Source organism: Ochotona princeps, chromosome 10 (assembly GCF_030435755.1).
Source record: "Ochotona princeps isolate mOchPri1 chromosome 10, mOchPri1.hap1, whole genome shotgun sequence".
NCBI lineage: Eukaryota > Metazoa > Chordata > Mammalia > Lagomorpha > Ochotonidae > Ochotona > Ochotona princeps.
Window position 1 is genome coordinate 30,412,792 of NC_080841.1, and position 19,533 is coordinate 30,432,324.

At 50.5% G+C, this 19,533-nt stretch overlaps 1 protein-coding gene across 2 annotated transcripts in view; it reads right to left on the bottom strand.

Annotated features, from left to right (window-relative positions):
- CAPN8 (calpain 8) overlaps positions 1-19,533 on the bottom strand; it is a 56,102-nt gene that overhangs the window by 23,844 nt on the left and 12,725 nt on the right. For both annotated transcript variants that reach the window (XM_058669215.1, XM_058669216.1), the window contains exons 3-9: positions 7,236-7,354; positions 6,615-6,748; positions 5,667-5,835; positions 4,738-4,821; positions 3,061-3,146; positions 1,104-1,178; positions 181-341 (exon numbers count right to left, since the gene is read on the bottom strand). In XM_058669215.1, coding sequence (XP_058525198.1) covers positions 181-341; positions 1,104-1,178; positions 3,061-3,146; positions 4,738-4,821; positions 5,667-5,835; positions 6,615-6,748; positions 7,236-7,354 — 828 coding nt within the window. The remainder of the gene's footprint in view (positions 1-180; positions 342-1,103; positions 1,179-3,060; positions 3,147-4,737; positions 4,822-5,666; positions 5,836-6,614; positions 6,749-7,235; positions 7,355-19,533) is intronic.

Here is a 19,533-nt window from a genome sequence, read left to right on the forward strand (position 1 = left end):
CCCTGCAACCCACTCTTGCTTCCCCAGCCCCCACCCCACACCCACCCTAGGGAGCAGTGGGGCCTCCAGATGGCGTGCAGAAGCTAGGAACAAGCTGCAAAGGCATGTCCCACTCTCAGGTATGCCGCTCAGGCAGGGAGGAGGAATGGAAGCGGGCCCAGGCCAGCCCCTAGGCCTCACCTGGGTAGTTCTGGCAGCCCCCGGCGGTAGAGCCCCGCATCCAGCGGCCATTGAACAGGACCAGGTTCCATTTGTGCACTTCCTCGCTGCTCAGGGAGTCTGGGGACAGGTTGCAGATCTCCAAGCGAGAGAACTGTCTCAGGAAGTCCGAAAATGACATCCTGGTGGGGTAGTGGAGTAGAGACAGAAGAGCCAGAGGGCTGTCAGTCAAGAGAGCTGAGCTGGAAAAGTCATCAAGGCCACATGTTGGGCACAGTCAAGATCCCCCGAGAATGGCCTCAGAGACCATGGCTGGCCAAGGGACCTCCTCGGGCACATGGACTGACTGCCATTGAACTCTTTGCTGTGATTGGCATTGCCCTTCTTAAAAAGCCCCCTCACCTGTTTTACAGGCCAGGCAAAGACTGACACCTCACTTAGAAGGAAATGATCTGAGCATAGCCACTGCCCCTCAGTTGGGTCAAGGTCAAACCCACAAGAGACTCTTTTCCATTTGCATCTCAGTGAGGTCCAGCAGAGATGTGGCTTCTATGCCTAAGTGTGGTCAAGAGATGGCCTTGGGGTCTTCCTTAGCCCACAGTGAGGGTGGTTATCCTGCTGTGACATAGACCAACCCTTCCCTTAGAGACCCAGAGAGGGATCTGGGAGTATTAGGAGGACCACAGAGGCTGCAGCCCACAGGCTGACAGCTAAGCCACAAGGAGAGCCCAGACATCAAGAGTTGCACACTTCACATAGGCCACCTCAGGGGTGCAATCAGACCATGTGCAAGAAGGGTAAGAAGAGTGAAAGGCCCCTTGGCTCGGAACCGCACTGCCTTTCTTGACAGCTCCAGTCTTGCCCTGCTGGAGACGGGCTGCTGCGCCTACATCAGAGCTGGGGCAGACCCACTGCTGAGGCGCAGCTGGAGGACAACCCCTCACCAGAACTCCCCATCCTCTGCTTTCTTGTCGAGCTCTTCCTTCTGCCTGGGGTCGATGTCATTCCACTCAGGTGCACTGCAAAGAAAGAAAGGAAGCAGAGGTGACAGTGCCTGCGGGTTCCCACCTTTCCACTCCAGCTGAACTTCCCAGGGAGGACCAGAAATGGAACACCCACAAAACACAGGCAGGGGAGAGGCCGGCCGGAGAGAGCCGGACAGTGCCCAGCCTGGACAGTGACATGGGCCAGGGCTCCAGCAGGGGAGCTGGAACATGTGGCATAGGAACACTACAGCCCAGCTCTCTTTCTCTCTTTCTCTCTCTCTCTTTCTCTCTCTCTCTCTCTCTCTCTCTCTCTCTCTCTTTTACTGTAAGTTTCATGTTCCTACTGAAGGTTCCCAGCCAAGAATGGTCAGGGGAGGAGGGCAGGGAAGAACCAGGAGAGGAGCAGGAAGAGCTCCCAACACAGCAAAAGCACACACCACCAACAATGAGGGAGTTGGCGTTTTGGTTACCCTGGTTACCCAGCTAGAGACCTGGCCAGCTCTTGGGAGGAGGACCCGGCCCATGTCCCTAGGGCTGCAAGAACTGCCCCTCAGGCCCAGGGTTTCTGGCTGCTTCCCTGAAGTGGTGACACCCTGTGAGGCCTCCCACTGGTGGCCTTTCCCTAGCAATATCCACACACTTTGCTCAAATGCCAACTCCCTGACCTTTACAAAGGGAGGTTTTCCTAAAATATGTATGCAATGTCTAACTGATTGCACAGTATCAAGACCTTCCATGAATATCTTCAAGAAAAATCTAAAGCCCTTTAGTCCCCAGGTAAAAGCTGGGGCACCCCCAGGTCCAGTCTGTCTCTTGCAAGTGACCTCTAACAGTCCAGGGGACCCACAGAAGAACTCCCAGGGCCTCTTTCATTCCCTGAAACATGAATTTGACCAGTGTGCCCGTTGGAAACAAAGTCTGGAGGTACCAGGAGCAATCCATTAGCTCCAACCTAATCTCCCCCTTGATTCGTTAGCACTTAAAGAGAAAAATAAAACCTAGCTAGATTCTGGGATGGACTTAGGCATGTGCCCTCCTACTCCAACAGTCAGCATAGAATGGCCCAAGCTTTGTCTGTAGACTCAGCAGCCCCCAGTACGCATGGCAACCACCTTCTACCACCAAGCCTTCCCAGCCTGTCAGAGACTGGGTGGAATCAGGGCAGGCAAACATATGACAGCTTGGAAAACAGCTACTGGTGACAACGGGCAACACTTGGACTCACTCACTCTGGTCACTTTTTTAGGGCAGTTGGCATAACTGAGTTTTTTGGGTTTTGCTCAACCTTGGGCAGTGGGATGAGAAGTTTTCTCATATGGGACCCAATCCCTGGCCCACAGGATGCATGTTCTCCATGACCTAAAGCCTGTTTAGTTACAGCTGCTCCACTTCCAATCCAGCCTGGGAGAGCAGCAGAAGACAGCCCAAGTCCTTGGGCCCTTGCACCCACATGGGAGACCTGGAAGAAGTTCCTGACTCCTGGCTTCAGTTCCCAACCATATGGCCATTTGGGAAGTGAACCAGAGATGAAAAATCTGTCCCCTATATCCCCCACCTCCCCACCATAACTCTGACTTTCAAATAAATGAATCTTTACAAAAACAAAAAGTGACCAGTGTTTTTGAGTAGAGTCAGACTGTGAGTCAGGCTTTGAGTCACCACAATGCAGTGAGAAGAAAACAGGTAAGCCCTTTGACCGTGAGGGGAATTCTCTGAAATGCCAGAGAAGCACTGCTCCATGGTTTTCCTGCTGTTTTTCCTAGCCTGGATTCACTGACCCTTGTTTCTGGGCAGACCATGTGATTTCTGAATCACGAGTGCCTCCGAGCTGACTACAATCCGTCCCACGGTGCATGTCTCCCGGACACCTTTCCCCAGAGGGAGATAAGGAAGGAGTGGGGAGGGAGGAACCTACTCATCGCTCCAGGCTCCCGACCACTCCACTTCGCCCCATGGGTTCCGGAGTCTGATCAGCTTCTCTAGGCGGCCATGGAAATGCACCTGTGAGTTTCACAGAGAGAAAAACAGCTGAGTGACAGCACCCCTGCTTCCCGGCCTTCGCCTCAGCATCAGAAAGCACATGTGTTTGCTTTCTTCCAGGGTCCTGATGCTTTTACTTGCTTTTAAGGTCTATTTTCAGGCCTTGACCAAGTGCTCTTACTTTCCCCTATATTTAAAAATAACAAAGAATGAGTCTATCACACAAACCAGCTCGTGTCTGCTTTAGCTTAGATTGAAGTTTAGAGTTATCCTAGTTGGATTCTGTTCTTTATATCTGCGACCTTGTGAAAATAAACACCACCAAGTAAATACCGACAGCACAGCAGAGACTACTGATGAGACACTGTGTTAAGTACCCCAAGTGGGTCAATACCTCCTGTAACCTCACCACAACCCTGGAGCTGCAGACCATCATCATCTTCAAAGTGAACTGGACCCTCCTGCTTATTTCTTTTCCAAACTTGCCTTTCTGACTTCCACCATGTTCCAGAGCCACACAAGTCCCACAACTGATGCAACCACCCAGCCTCTGGAGCCAAGAGCTAAACAAAGCTCCTTCCTATATATAAGTATATAGATATTCTGTTACAGAAAAAAAAAAAACAGTAACTAAGATATTGCCTTCTCCTCATCCTTAGTTAACACTCCAATACGATTCCCCATGCCCTGGGCCATGGCGCGCGTGCATGCACACACACACACACACACACACACACAGTTGAATTTTCCTTGTCTTCATTTTCGTCATATCCTCCATCATGTCCTAGCCCAACATTAACACATATATGCTCCATTTGTATTTATAGGGTTGACTTGACTAAAGAACATATTCATGAAACATAAAGACATGTGCAATGAGCATGCATGCTCTTTGAATAAACAGTAAAGAACTAGGTCACTTACTGCATTTCCATTTTTGCATTAGCCATTGGGAAGCGCAAAGCAAGTTAATTTTTCAACTCTAGTTCTGTCTTCAGCCTAGACTGATATGGTTTACCTTACATTCATGTTATTATCATGTCTCTGATTTCAATTGTAAACTACATCAAATTCTTTTTGAAAATAGGAAATAGAAAATAATGGAAGCTATAATCCATGCTTTCTCCTTAGGGTAAAGAGGAACGAATACCTGCATTCCTTCACATTCTTATCTCTCAGTTTTACCTACACAGACTCTTGGAATGTATGTACCATCTAATTGACATCCTTTCGTAGCCACACATCAGCATAAAGGCTGAAACAAGACAGAATCCACTGAGCTAGAGGTTAGAGGGTTGTCAGTCATCTCTGCATGGATGAGAGTGAGAAGTGCCCTTGTAGTGACTGAGAGCTAACCACACACCTGTGGTGTCAGGGACTCCCCACAGCAAAGCAAGGGAGCTCAAAACCTAACTATGTTAAGAGAATCAATCTGTGTTAAGAGAATCAATCTGTCTATCTGTCTGTCTCTCTCTCTTCCCCCTTTATCTCCTCTCTCTCTCTCTCTCTCTCTCTCTCTCTCTCTCTCTCTCTCTCTCTTTCTCTGAGATGCTTGGGTCGATAGTAATGCTGTGGTACATACCATAGACCCCCCACTCCCGTTCAATTTTACCTCTTCAACGCCAGTGACAGAGTATGCGTGACTCTTAACTAGCTTCTGGCTGGTGATGGCTTCAGTCTCAGCTGCATTGGAGATCTGGGTGGAGAAGAAAAGTCCACTTACGGTGGCTGACCACGACCATGTTGTAGGGAGCCATCGCTACAATACTTTCCAAGGCTGTCCCAGCACCGGGCTAAGGTTGTAGACATGGCAATGAACTACAGGTTCTTGGTGTCATCACCATCCACCCCTCTTTAATCAAACCTGCAGTTCTAGCAGGTGCTGCATGGCTACCACGCCTGGAGCATAATTCCCCAGCCATTCAAACACCACCAGGAAACTGAGACGTAGGTATTCACTGAAAGCAATCTCTCCCCAGCTCCACCCTCCCTACCTACACATACACACAACACACACACACTACCTGAAGACTAGTTATCCTTGATTACAGAAAGACAGAAAGGAAGGGCAGCTGGAGAGGTCTGAGATAACAGACCCTGAAGGTTGGTGGTCTCCACTGCCCTCTGGTCCCTACAGCTGTTTGAGAACTCCATGCAGCCACCCCTCTGGTTGGCGGTGACCACTGGCTTCCGAATCCCTTCTCTTTTCCTTCAGGCATCTCCAAGTCTGCCAAGTATTGCCCACCATTTCTGCTTGCAGATGTAGCACCTAGGGTCCAGGGATCCAAGTGTTCGTTCTTGGCACATTACAACAGCACTAAAGGGAATCTGGGACTCTATAAAGCCACTAACACTCCAGCTCCCACCCAATGAGCAGGTCTTCACCAGCTCCTGTGTGAAATGACCAGCATGCCACCAGACTGGCCCATCAAGTCCCAGATCTGTACTGGCCCAAAGCCTTCCCAGGCCTCTCTACCTCCTTGTCTGTTTCCATTCCCTTCCATGCAGGAGAGAGGAATAAAGAGAAGCCCCGTGGCTCACGTCAATGGAGCAGCCCAGCAGAGACCCCTTGCGCAGGGCCTTCCGGACGATCTGATACAGGTTGGCTGGTGGATCCTTCAGGTCATAAAACTCAGAGATGCCACCCGTGAAATCCTCAAACCCTTCCACTGTGGACCCTCCAGTGAGAGCCTCATAGGACCCATTGAGCCTATTAGGAAGGAAAGAAAACATACACCATGTAAACCATTCCCTAGCCACTGGACCAAGGGAGCAGGGGATAGGGATGGTGCTGGGACACTCTGGAGTCTGGAGGAAGGCCCTTGGCCAGTCTCACTCACCATCCAGGAACATGCTTAGCCCACAGTTCCCTGAGATCAACCCAGCACTTGGCAAGGAACCCACCTGGACTACCTGTATTCCAGCCACCCACTCCTTCTCAAAGCTTAGAGCAATCCTCCGAGGACTGGCCTCCATTTCTTAGATTTGGAAGGGACAGGGGAACAGGTAAGAATGAGGGAGACCCTCCCTCAAGGCTGAGTGGCATCTGCTGAGGTTTGCTTTAGAAACAGGCCCAGTGAGGAACTAAGCTTGACAAAAAGGGTAGCAGTAAACAAAACCCCAAAGCAGATCTTGGGCATCAAATGCCAGTGAGAAGGAAAACAGCTCCTAAGGGAGGGGGCAGACTTAGCTGAGTTCCATGTCTGAACACACTTGATTTTGTCTTTATCCTTCAATTTTACTTTGTGTTAACAGCCCACCTCTGAGGTTCAGAGAGAAAAAAGCTAAGTTGCCCACATCCATAGGGGTAAGAGCTGAGGAGTTGAATTCCCAACCCTAACCACTGTTTCTCTCTGTGACCCAGGGGTGCTTTCCCTGCAGCCCCTGGCAGCCCACCTAACAGAGCAAGTGGCCCTGGTGACTAAGCACGGCCTGGGGTGTGGGGTGGGAGAGGGGTGGGTTTGAGCCCTAGGGGCTCCACAGTCTTACTTGGCATAGGCTTTCTCTAACAAGGCGCTCCAAAACTCACTGCCTTCTGCAGAGTGCAGGAAGAGCAGCTGCCCGTCCCTGGTTGGCAGCCGGTCATCGATGACCACTTCCACCCACTCTCCATATTGCCAGAACTGGAGGGGGAAGCAAGATAACACAGGGCCTCATGTGAATACACGGAAGGGTGAAGGCTCTCCCTGCAGGCCTCACATGGGGCTTCGTGCTGTCTTCCATGAACTCCCCCGCTCCTTAGCAACAGGATCCAGGTCTCCCTTCTTCTACACCACTTGGAGAAAACGAATGAACCAGGAAACAGCTAATGCAGCCTCTGGCTTTGTGCGTGGGAGAACATGCCCAGCTCTGTCCAGCGACGACAGCAGGTGACTCAGACCCATTCCCCTGCTCCTAAGTGTGGTGGGAAGGGGGCAGACCTGTGGATGCTTGGAAGCATGCACTAAAGCAATGTTTCTCTGATCTTCATGTGTATCAGCACCCTTGACGGAATCGTTCAAACGCAGAGCACTGGCCCTGACCCCAGACGTTCTGAGTTGGTAACTCTAAGGTAGCAAGGACCTAGGAGTGCAGAACATGGTGACAAAGACCACAAGCAAGGCATAGTACCTGGAAGTGAAAGATGCCTGCGTAGTTCTTCTGGAAGCTCTGATCCTTGGGAACAACGCGGTAAAGCAGCTTTTCATTCAGGGTCAGGGAGGCAATGGCCGCCAGAAGCCAGCAGTCACCTGCACAGTGTTGGTGGGAAGGGGAAGACACAGAGTACTTGGGTCAGGCCTGCAGAGTCCCCACTGTTGCAGGTCTTCACTGTCCCATTCAACCCCAAGTCCACATCTGTCTTAGTGCATTCTTGCTGCTGGGGAAGATCCCTGAGACTGGATTATGTACAAAGGGTATACATGGTCCCTGAAGTACAACACGGAGGTGCCAGTAGATTCGGGATCTGGAGAAGGCCACTGTCTGTACCCCAGATGACCCCATGTCACCGTGTCCCTGCATGTCAGGGAGTGGCAAGCAAGGGACCCAGCTGATCCCCTAGAGTGCTTTCCCAAGAAAGCTGCTGTGGGGGCAGACCCACCCAGAGGTTAATCAGGTTTCATCCCCATGAGGAACTGCTAAGAGGTGGCACCAAGAGAGGCCGGTGCGAGGGGACGGGAGCTCGGTCCTCAGTCAAGGCAGCATCCACTCCTGTGATCAGCAGGTTGGGGGCCGTCTCAAGAGTGGTCTGCTAGGTCTCTCGTGTGCTCCCTGGCTTCTGTGCCTGGGGACTCTGCCAGCAGGAAGGCCATCACCAGATGTGACACTCTGGCCCAGGAGTCTTTCTGCCTCATAACTTGCCCAGCTCATGATGCTGCGCTATTAGCAGCAGGAAACAGACATAGACAAGGACTCATCCCATTCATGAGGCCAGAACCTCAGAGACTTGACTTAGGTTCTGACTAGGAACCTAGGAGGACACCTCCATTCAAATACCGGCATTGTCACACCACCTCCTTATCCACCAGCCCATCCCATTCCCTGCCTCTGGTGTTAGCAACCAGCCCTCTAGGGGCTGTTCCCTTAGGAGTGGAAATTCTCTGCCCCACACTGTTCCTGAACCCAAATGCAGACAGGACATGTCGGCTGGGTAGTCACACTCGTTAGCAGCTCTAATTTGGTTAAGGGGAAACATAACGTGTGTGAATGAATGTCTCTGTGCGAGTAAGTATGTGAACATGAGCATGGAGTGTGTGTGTGTGTGTGTGTGCGTGTGTGTGTGTGTCCTTGCTCCCCGCAGCCTGGGGTTGCAGACAGCTGGCTCTGGATGACCGTCCAGGGCATTGCCCTTTTAGGTTTCAGTTTCTCATGTCATGACGGCTCTGACACCCTATTGCTGATAACACTCTGGAGACAATGATTAGCATTCAATCATCCAAATCTGAACCTGAGGAAATAAAGGTCAAGAGAGGTCAAACATCATGGGGCTTGATGTTGGCCACTTTGGAGGATCAACTAAATGTAGAAGCAAAGACAGAAAGCCTTGGTGAGTCGAGCCCTCCCTCCTTGGGAAGGCCTCACCGTCCCTATTGCCAGTCTCAAAGGATAATGCCCAGGCCTGGCAAAACATCTCTGCCAGCCTACAATCCTGCGGTGGGGCTAGCAACCAGGAGGCGCCGTCACCTTTCTCACATCCACACCTATGGCCCAACCACCACTGAGGTCTCCAAGACCTGCAGGGACTTTCTCACAGCATATCCCTGGCTCTCGCAGGCTGGGCTCCGGTGTGTGAGCCTCTCCTGTTCATCCAGCCCAGAGGCATCTAAAACCCTCCCTGCATGGCTCGGCCTTCATCATTTCTGGAAACTTCTCAATGTGTCTTCAGATGGAAGCCCTCACCTACCTCTGCTCTCTGTAATTGCTGACCCATGCCACAAGGGAACACAGGATGCTTTCCTCAGGCCCAAGTTGCCTGAGCAAGCAGCAGATCAACTGGGCCCAGAGCACATACCCAGGGGGGCCTGAGAGTGTCGTCACCAGCACCCCAAGAGCCCTGGCCTCCACCTTGACCTGCCCTGATCTTTACTAGCAAATGGCTGCACAATTTGGTCTCAAATTAATTCCTTCACTACAGCCAACCTCATATCACACTATCTTTTATGCAATGGATAAACATACACACATACACACATATTTTTACTTTCCTGACCTAGGAGGCAATCTGCCATTCCCCTCTCTCACCAGGCTCCATGTCACCAACAAACCCCACCCCCATGAAGGACGCCAAGTCCCCAGGTGGGACTCCAGCCTGGCAGCCACAGCAGGTTCCCTTGCTGGGCACCGGCAGGAGTGCCTGACATCACTTCCAAGAAGCCTTGAGCAGGGCAGTAGCTCCTTACAAGCCAGCAGCCCTAGGTGGGAGGAATAAAATAACCAAGTTTGCTCTCCCACTCAGCTCCTTGTCTTCCTGCAAAACACCTCTGATCCTGTCCTTCGTCTACTCAAAAATCACCAGCTCCTCTCCACTGTACACAAAAGAAACAAAACTCCTTACAACACGACGTCAGCCAGGCTTTCCTACAACACTGCCACCGTGACTCTGACCTCCCTGTCAAGCCTGGACATGCACAAAGCATGCCACAGCCTTGTCCGTGGCCATGCTGTTTCTCATAGGTGCCCCCTGCTGGCAAGGTCCTTGTTGCAACTTCACCTGTTGACTCAAACTCCTACTTCTTGGAAGAAGCTTTCCTGATGCCTCCCACCCTCCAGCCAGAAGTCACTGTTCTCTTGAGGCTTCCTATGAGTCAAGACCAATCAGCGAACCCTGTTCTGTTCTAAAAATCTGGGACAGCGCCTGCTCTGTGTTTACACCTGACTTTCCCCATCTGTGGTAAGGTGGGGGTCCACACCTGACAGATTCTACCTTCACCAATGTCAAGGTCCTTGGCTATCTGAAGTTCTCAGGCAGAGGGAGACCTGCAAAGTGAAATGAACACAAGAGGACAGGGTGGGGATGGCTCCACAATGCCTCCCAAGCAGGTGGCCTCCCTGAGAGATGAAAGTGGGTGTGGCCTCCATGACCTGGAGCAGCCCCAGCTCTCCCTTTGGATGAGAGCATTCTCACTCCCAGCCTGAGCTGCTGGTCCACCCAGAGCACTCACCAGACAATTCAGCACACACCAACCAGCTGGCCCTCCATGGCTGACATCCTAGAAGGCTTGCCAGCCATGAGAGATCACCATTTTCTCCTCACCTCCCTGGGACCCACCATGCTGCAGGAGCAAGCTCAGTCACCAAGGACCTGCCAGTCACCCCTGCAGGTGCACATGAATAGTGGCAACAATGATGTGTTTCCCAAGGAACATATCGCATGACTGTAATCTCCCACCAAGCATCTGTTGGGAGGAAGGGCATTTACCCTTCAGGCTCTTCTCCAAGGGAACACAACTTTGATCTGTGAGCAGTTTTAATTTCCAAAAGCAGCCTGGAGCTTTAGGGTTAGGGTTGGGGTTAGAGTTAGAGTTGGGGTTAGGGTTAGGGTTGGGATTAGGGTGGGGTTAGGGTGGGGTTAAGTTACATGAGGTAGTGAATAAAGCAGATAAAAGAGCTGTGAATGTTCTCAATGGACAAGTGCTCCTCCCCCAGCTGCCTTCCACCTGAGGCTGCTCATGTGGTATGGTTCTTCTCCATTACTTTTTTGTTTTATCAATATTTATTTATTTATTCATTTGACAGAGGGAGATTTTCCATCTCTTCTAAGATAGTCTCAATGACCAGAGCTGATCCAGGCCAAAGCCCGTTGCTTTCTTCCGGTCTCCTACATGTGTCCAAAGGCCCAAGCTCTTGGCCTATCCTCTTCTGTTTTCCCAGGACATTAGCAGGACACTGCATCAGAAGTGGAGCAGCTGGCACATTTATCGGCACCCTTGAGGGATGTCAGTGTCATAAGCGGCCGCTTTACTCACTATGCCACACCAGCTCCATGGTTTGTTTTTTCTTTAAAATAAAAAATGCTTTTCCTGGAGCTAGCACAGTGGTATAATAGACTAATCCTTCACCTGCAGGGCCAGCAGCCCATATTGGTGCCAGTTCTACTCCCAGCTACTCCACTTCTGATCCAGCTCCCTGCTTATAGCCTGGGAAAGCAGCAGAAGATAGTTTCAATCCTTCAGTTCCTGCACCCATGTGAAAGGCCTGGAAGAAACCTCTTGGTTTCTGATTGGATCAGCTCTGGCCACTGCAGCCATTTGGGGAGTAAATCAGTGAACTGAGGATCTCTCTCTCTCTCTCTCTCTCCCCTTCTCTTTGTAAATCTGTCTTTCAAAAAAAACAAACAAAAACAAATGAATACTTTTTAAAATGTTTGCACTTATTTGAATGAGCCACAGAGAAAGGGAAGGAGGGAGGTATAAGACAGAGATCCACCTCTCAAGCTTTAAGCAGGGGTCTACTCAGCGGAGATTCAGGAAGTTTGATTTGCTGTGGACACCAGACTGGCATGGCTGGCAACTTTTTCTTTCTTTTTTGCCCATCACTGTTCCTCCTCCTTTCCTCCTGGAAAGTCCATATCACGCCTGGAGGTACAGGCTGGTCTCACAATCCCAAGCCTGCATGTGCCAGGTGGAAGTCAAGAGTCAGGAAAGTAGAGCAGGAGCCCAGTGTTACTGAGAGCTGCACCAACCCTGGGCCAACCACCTCCAGTCTACTTGTCATCCAACAGAAATCACCCCCCTGTTTATGTAAGCCCCTACAGTCGGCTTTTATGCTCCTTGCAACCAGTGTTTTCCTAACTGATAAAATAAAAATCCCAGCTCTGCTTCTGCACCTTCTTCTTGCTAACATGATGGCTCAGGTAGGAGTGTCCCTGCACCCTTCTGGGTAGTGAGCCAACAGATAAAAGATTCTCTCTCTCATTCCTCCTGTAACTCTTCCAAATAAATCTCTAAAAATAAGTAATTCCCTTAGTTCAAATTTTGCTTTTTTTATTTTATTAGAAAAGCAGAGCAGATTTTATGGAGAGCAGGAAAACAAGAGAAAGATCTTCCATCCACTGGTTCACTCCCCAAATGGCTGCAACAACCAGAACTGAGCTGATCTGAAGCCAAGAGCTTCTTTCAGGTCTTCCATGTGGGCGCTTGGTCCCAAGGCTTTGGGAATCCTCTACTGCTTTCCCACGCCATAGAAGGGAGCCAGGACACAGACCAGCAGCCAAATGGGATCCCAGAGCTTGGAAGGTGAGGATTTAGCCATTGAGCCACCACCCAGGCCCTAGCATTTACATGTTAAGATCAACGCTTAAGGTTCTGAATACCTGGGATTACTGTACATTGCAGGCAGCAAGAAGACAAGAAGATTTGTCCCAACAGGTGGGACCAAGAAGGGTCCCATGGGAACTACATTACTCTCAGTGCCTTACCCCCACCCCCTCCACCAGGAACCACCTCCCAACAGCACCACACTGAAGACCAAGCTCCCAGCCCAAAGACCTTCACCCATAAGCCACAACCAAGCACATCTGGAAGCTGCACTCCAATAGGAAGTAGCTTTATCCAAGGCAGTGGGGTTGGGTGGGGATCCTCACAAAATAGAGACCAGAAAAAAAATGCATCCTGGGCTCAGCCCTCATTCCTCCAAGAGTTCCCATGAGGCCAGACAAGCCACAGTCTCACCAGTGTGCTGCAGGGGAGGGAGAACGCCTATAGTTCAAAGGCTCTCAACTGGAAGGCTGTTAGGCTAGGGCGGCCCCAGGGCTCTTACTTCTCCTGTAAGTGAACCACACACCAAGGCAAACAGTGAGACGGAGCCAGAGATGTTGCTGATCAGAGCCCTCCAAAGAACCTCTGGTAGGCTGGAGAACATCTGGTGCACAGACCATATAAGGCCCGTGAAACCCCTGGGTCTGGGCCTGCTAAGACAACTGCAGGAGGGACTCAGAAAATCAATACATCTATAGCAGGCTCATTTCTAAGTTAATGATTTTGTACGGCCCGTAAATGAGGATATCAATATCCAAATAGGCCTTAGCATGAAAAGGTCTCCAGCCCTGCTCACTAGAGTCTCTTCACTCTGAAGAATAAGACATGGATCCTCAGCTGCCACCTTCAGCCAGGAGGACCCCCACAGCTGCACTGGGACTCTCTGAATGACTACTGTCTTGTGAATCCTTCTTCATTCATTCAAACCCCATTACATTTATTTTACCCCAAGTTGTTCCTTGAACACTTTCTGGAGTTGAGTCTGCCAGGAGTTTGCACCAGCTCAAGTGGGTCCCTAAGGTCCATGGCCTGATGGATTACACTGAGCCCCTAAGCTATCCATGGACCTGAGAGATCAGTGGGCAGGACTGAGCTGGCAGGACAGCAGGGCTTTGCCATCTGCCCCACACCCTGCTGCCCCCTCGGAAGCTGAGGCATGTGTGACTATTATTGCAGGGAAGCACATATTAGGTTCCCCCATAAAAGGGAAGCAAGGGCTTCCAGGCATGGCTCCTGCTTCCCTCAGCCCACACCTAGCACCTCTGCCTCTCTTGGCACCTCGCCTCGCTGGCCTGTGCCTCAGCCACGCCCTCTCCCCAGGCTGCTAACACTCTCTCCAGCCTCTGACCTACCCCACATAACAGCACCGACTTACACCCAATGGCTGCCTCCAAAAGCTGTCAGGAAGACAAAAATGAGATAAGGCAAGTAACGTGCTTTGCTCTGTGCCAGCCCCATGGCCTGTCTTCAGTAAACTTCCTTATTATCAGCTCCTGTCACCCCACACCACCCCAAACACAGGGGAACCCAGATGAGAGTCAGTAGCAAGTGTTGATGGAGTGCTCACCACCTACAAGAAAACGAGACTGTACCCACACTAGCAGGTGGCTGGCTTCCTTGTCCGTGCTGAGCTCCACAATCACTTCCCTGTCTCCCAGACACCAGCACCAGCGTCTGCGATGCTCCAGCCCAGGAGCCAGTCGATTCTTTTGTCCTTCGCCTTCTATGCAGTTGCTCCCTGAATCCTTCTGATCTGACTCTTAAGTAGCTCTCCAATTCCACCCCTTCTCTCCTTCACCCCTGTCATGATCTCCTTTCTCACTGGGACTGGAAGGGGCCCTCTTTCTCCAAATATTCATTAGCCTGGAGCTGCAGTCCAAAAGTATCAGAAAGCAGCAAAACCATCACATCATGAAAACATTTGTGAATTTGCTTACACAGTGCATCCCTCCCCAGTTCCCACCAGCCAGGTCAGTGACTTCCAACCGTGCCAGCCTCACAGGCAAGCAGTGCCAAGGGTTTGCAAAGTGGTTGCTATGGCTTGAATGTTCTGTGTCCTATAAAATTCATGACAAGACTTCATCCCCAATTCAACAAGTTACAAATGTGCATTTAACTGGGCACTGAGTCATGAAAGTGCTCCCCTAACACCTTTGGGACCATGCAAAATAAATTTTTGTCCTTCATAAACTGCCCAGCCTGTAGTTGCTGTTGACAGCACAAATGGAACAGGAGAGTGACCCTGAGTATTTGGTCAAATTTGTAGGATGTCATGAAGTCAATGAGAGGGACACGGGACACCTGCTTCCAAGGCAGTGACCAACCACAGCTTGACAGCATTAACATGGTGACAGCTAGGAAGAGAGAACTACCCAGCCTAAGGCAGGCTTCGTGCTGGAAAGGATCAGAGCACATCAGAGGACGCAGGGTGCTTGCATTATGCTGCTTCCGAAGTCCAGCAGAAGGGGGCAGCATCGCATCCTGCCATCTTGTCCTATTTTCAGAAAAAGCTCAACCCCTGCCAAAGTGGCCAGGGAATTCATTCCGTGTTCTAAGAGAGCATACAAAGCTGCTATGACTCAATCCTGTAGGACAGAAGAAATTACTTTCATGGCGTCTTATGCTGTTTTCAAAGTAATATAATCACCAAATCTTTATTAAAAAAAAAAAAACTGTTACCTAAGAAATGTCCCCTTCCTTGTTCTCCATAATGAGAATTTCTTGTGTTGTTTTCCTGCCCCACAATGTGGTGATCCTGGCCTCTCCACTGCCCTGAGCAATAAAGTCCACATTTCTCCTGGGGGCCCTGCCTCCCTGGCCGCTCTCCAGCTTGCACCCTGCTCCTGCCCACACCAGGCTCATGGTTTCTGGAGCTCACGTCACACTCTCTGCCTGAAGGACTTTCGTACCTAATCATCTGAGCCACCTGCAGCCCTCTGCCCCTCTCCCCGTCCTGGGAGAAGAGAGGCAGTCCCTGTTTGTTTATTCTTTATTTCCCCAACGTCTACCGCACTTGGCAAGATGAAGGCACTTAATAAACATCGGACAGGGTGGCGGGGGATGAATGAGTGAATGAGCTGTGAAAGTTCTTCCTGAGTCTGATAAATGAATCTGTCAGCGAAGCCTAAGCCATGTGTCCCGCCACCAGACACCCCGACTCCTTCTCACGGTGACTCCGCCTCCTGCTGTGTCTGTGAATTAAGATTCTACCACCCCTTACAGGGCCATGAGCCTTAGCTCCTGGTTGCATTACAACAAGGTGCCTTTGTCTCTGAAACACAAACACTGACATGCACCAGTCCTGGGTGCTACAGGTGGCCACAACCCCTGGGGACCCAGGAAGGAGGATCAGCCATATAGTGATAGAGATTAGCCTCAAATTGCACTGGCATTTTTCTGAGAGATGGCAGGGTGACTCAATATGACAACCATAGTTTTTTTTTTTTTTTTTTTTAAAGATTTATTCATTTTATTACAGACAGATATACAGAGCGGAGGAGAGACAGAGAGGAAGATCTTCCGTCCGATGATTCACTCCCCAAGTGAGCCGCAACGGGCTGGTGCGTGCCGATCCGAAGCCGGGAACCTGGAACCTCTTCCGGGTCTCCCACGTGGGTGCAGTGTCCCAATGCATTGGGCCGTCCTCAACTGCTTTCCCAGGTCACAAGCAGGGAGCTGGATGGGAAGTGGAGCTGCCGGGATTAGAACCGGCGCCCATATGGGATCCCGGGGCTTCCAAGGCGAAGACTTTAGCCGCTAGGCCACGCCGCCGGGCCCGACAACCATAGTTTTTATACCCTCAAAATAACTCTTTCGAGCTGAACCTCATGTGATAAGGCACACTAAATAATCCACTCCTGCAGAGGTCACCTGGCCCCACCACTCCTGGTTCCCATGGTGACTCACAAGGACTTAGTACTGCATCACAACATTTATCTGAGGACGCCTTGGGGTCCATGGGCCTGTGGTTTACAGAAGTTACAGTGCACCCCAGAGAGCTAAAGCACTTGGAAAACAAGAAAAAGTGGGAGACAAACTGGGCGTGCTTGGCTGGTCTTGCTTTGCCTTCCAAGTTAGCAGTGGGGAGGAAAGGAACAAGCAAGCAAAGTCTTCACAGCTGAGAGAATTCATCCAGATGAACTCAGCAGAACCAACCTGCCAATTGCTAACTTTTGCTGGTGTTGAAGGGATGAGAGTCAATGACATGAACCTGCTTCTCACATGCTGTCCTTTTCCAATCCCAAGCTTTCAGTTGGAACATCAGTGCTGTTTGGAGGGGTCATTATGAGTCTGAATTTGTTGTAATGGAATCAGGGCAGGGAATCATTAAGCAACTATGTTTGGAGTTTACGTAACTACATCTTGGAGCCAGTTTCTGGGCCAAGTGGCTTTGCTGACCAAGTTTAATTACAATGCCCTTCGACTACAAAAATAAGATGAAATGCTGGAAGCCAGATGTCACAGAAAACTAAGAGACTGTTCAGATACCATTGTTGGCCCAGCTGTGGCCAAAATACGAATAAGGCTCTGTATTTGCCAGGGATAGAACAGCAGGCTGCTCAACATACTCCCCCAAAAACAGTTGTAGATCCTAAGACATCCCCAAATCTTAGCACTCCAAAAGCTTCCAAATGTTGGCCCAGCGTCCTTAAAGTCACCAAATCTCAGTCCTGAGTAACAGAGGCTCTCCATGGTGGGATGAGGACAGTGATGAAGCCTCAAGCACTGTCAGAGACCCAACCGGACCAATGCAGACGTAAAAAAGCAAAAGACAAACAAGACATTCGGGAGCTGGGAAAACATGCTGAACACTGTGTCTGAGAACAAAATTATGTGCAATGATCTGGGAAAGAATCAAAGTTACAGGCAGAGGGGCCGCTGGCTGTGGGTAGGCAGGGCATCTGCAGAGAAAGCAGCGTCAGCCAGAAGCCAGTGAAGGTGTGCCGGGAGCCTGGCTAGAGAACAGTGTTACACCACAGCCCAAAGGGGTGGCCAGCGGTAGCTGCATGCAACTCCCAAGGATGGAAACTAGTGGAAGGCAGCAGATACCAAGGGCCAGTGCTGTAATTTAAGCCCAGGCAGGGCTTGGTGTGGCAATCAAAAAGTCCTAACTAGGTTGCAAATCTCTTCTGCTCAGCATGTCCAGAACCTATCTGCATCGTGATTTACACATTTGAATCAAGAAATTTTGTATGAAAATGTAAATATCCGACCCCCTTAAAAACTGCAAAATCTAGCCCGAATCCCTCAACTTTTTCATTCTACAAACACTTGCTGAGGACAGCTGCAGGGGTGCAAGCCTCATGGTTACCTGATGATGCATCTGCGGTCCATAGCCCCTGGGGGATGGTGGTAAGACATAAGGTACAGACAGTGAGTTCAGCCATTCAGCAAGGAGCTGAGCCCTGCTGCTGAACCATGCAGCAAGCTAAAGCTATGCTCTACCAAAGGTGCGGCGCTAGAGCTGTCTGCAGTTGTCCCTGCCCCGCCACCAGCAAGAACCAGCAATGTTCACTGGTTTAGTTTCCAGATCCACAGGTCCTGGATGGAGCCAGAGCTCAGAGAGCTTCCCTGGACCTCTACCTACTCACAAGATCAGGTCCACATGCCAGGCTCCCGGAGATGGCCAGACACATACACACGTGCTACACATCTACTGCAAAGTGAGAGCTGGGCACCCACACTGACTCCAGCCAGGAGACTTGGGGGCCTAAGAAGTCTCCCTTTGGCACTGAAACCTGGCATTCCCACCAAGTGGGATTCTTTCTCCTGCTCACACATGCCAACCTCTGGCAGCCCCAAGAAGGCAGGATCTGGGGCCCGTGGTGTGACCTAGCAGCGCCTGAAGCCAGGATCCCATATGGGCACCGGTTCTAATCCCGGCAGCTCCACTTCCCATCCAGCTCCCTGCTTGTGGCCTGGGAAAGCAGTCAAAGATGGCCCAATGCTTTAGGATCCTGCAGCCGTGTGGGAGACCTGGAGGACGTTCCTGGCTCCTGGCTCCTGGCTCCTGGCTCCAGATCGGCACAGCACCGGCCGTTGCACTCACTTGGGGAGTGAATCATTGGACGGAAGATCTTCCTCTCTATCTCTCCTCCTCTCTGTATATCTGACTTTGTAATAAAAATAAATAAATCTTTAAAAAAAAAAGGCAGGATCTCTAATCAGAAACCATATGAATACCTCAAGCTGGTTCACCAGCTAACACACCTGGGCACTGAAAAACTCCAGCAGATAATAAAAGATGAAAAACTAACCCCTGGACAGAGGAGATAGATAGCCAAGGACATCGCTAGAAATTGTAAATCCTGCCAAATAGTCAATAGTTACCCAACTAAAATAGGAAAAGGTCCGCCTTAGGGGCACCAGACCGGGCCAGCATTGGGAAGTTGACTTTACAGAAATTTTACCTGCAAAATATGGACTAAAATATCTACTAGTGTTCATAGACACCTTTTCTGGATAGATAGAAGCATACCCAACCAAGAATGAAACCGCCCCAATAGTGGTGAAGAAATTGATGGAAGAAATCTTCCCGCGGTTTGGGCTCCCTAAGGTAAGTGGGTCAGACAACGGACCAGCATTCGTGGCCCAGGTGAGTCAGGGGGTAGCCAGAATCCTGGGGATCAATTGGAAATTGCATTGTGCTTACAGACCCCAGAGTTCAGGGCAGGTAGAACAAACAAATAGGACAATTAAAGAGACCCTAACAAAATTGTCAGTAGAAACCGGCCATAGAGACTGGATCATGCTCCCTACCTTATGCACTTTTCCGTGTCAGGAACACTCCCTCCTCTCAGACTGGATTGACCCCTTTCGAAATATTGTTTGGCTCACCCCCGCCAGTTAGGGATTTAACTCCATTAGATACTAATATTGGACTTTCGCAAACTTTCTTGCTTGATAGACTGCAGGTCCTTGACAAGGTCCAGCGAGACCTGTGGAAGCAACTCTCGGATTTCTACCACCCTGAAGGGGATGCTGCACCCCATAAGTTCCAAGTAGGGGACTTTGTCTACGTGCGGAGACATCATCATCGCACCCTAGAGCCAAGGTGGAAAGGACCCTGTCAAGTGCTGCTGACCACCCCAACTGCAGTCAAAGTAGATGGGATCACTGCTTGGGTCCATGCCTCTCACATCAAACCCGCACTGCTCCTGCTCCTGATGACGAAT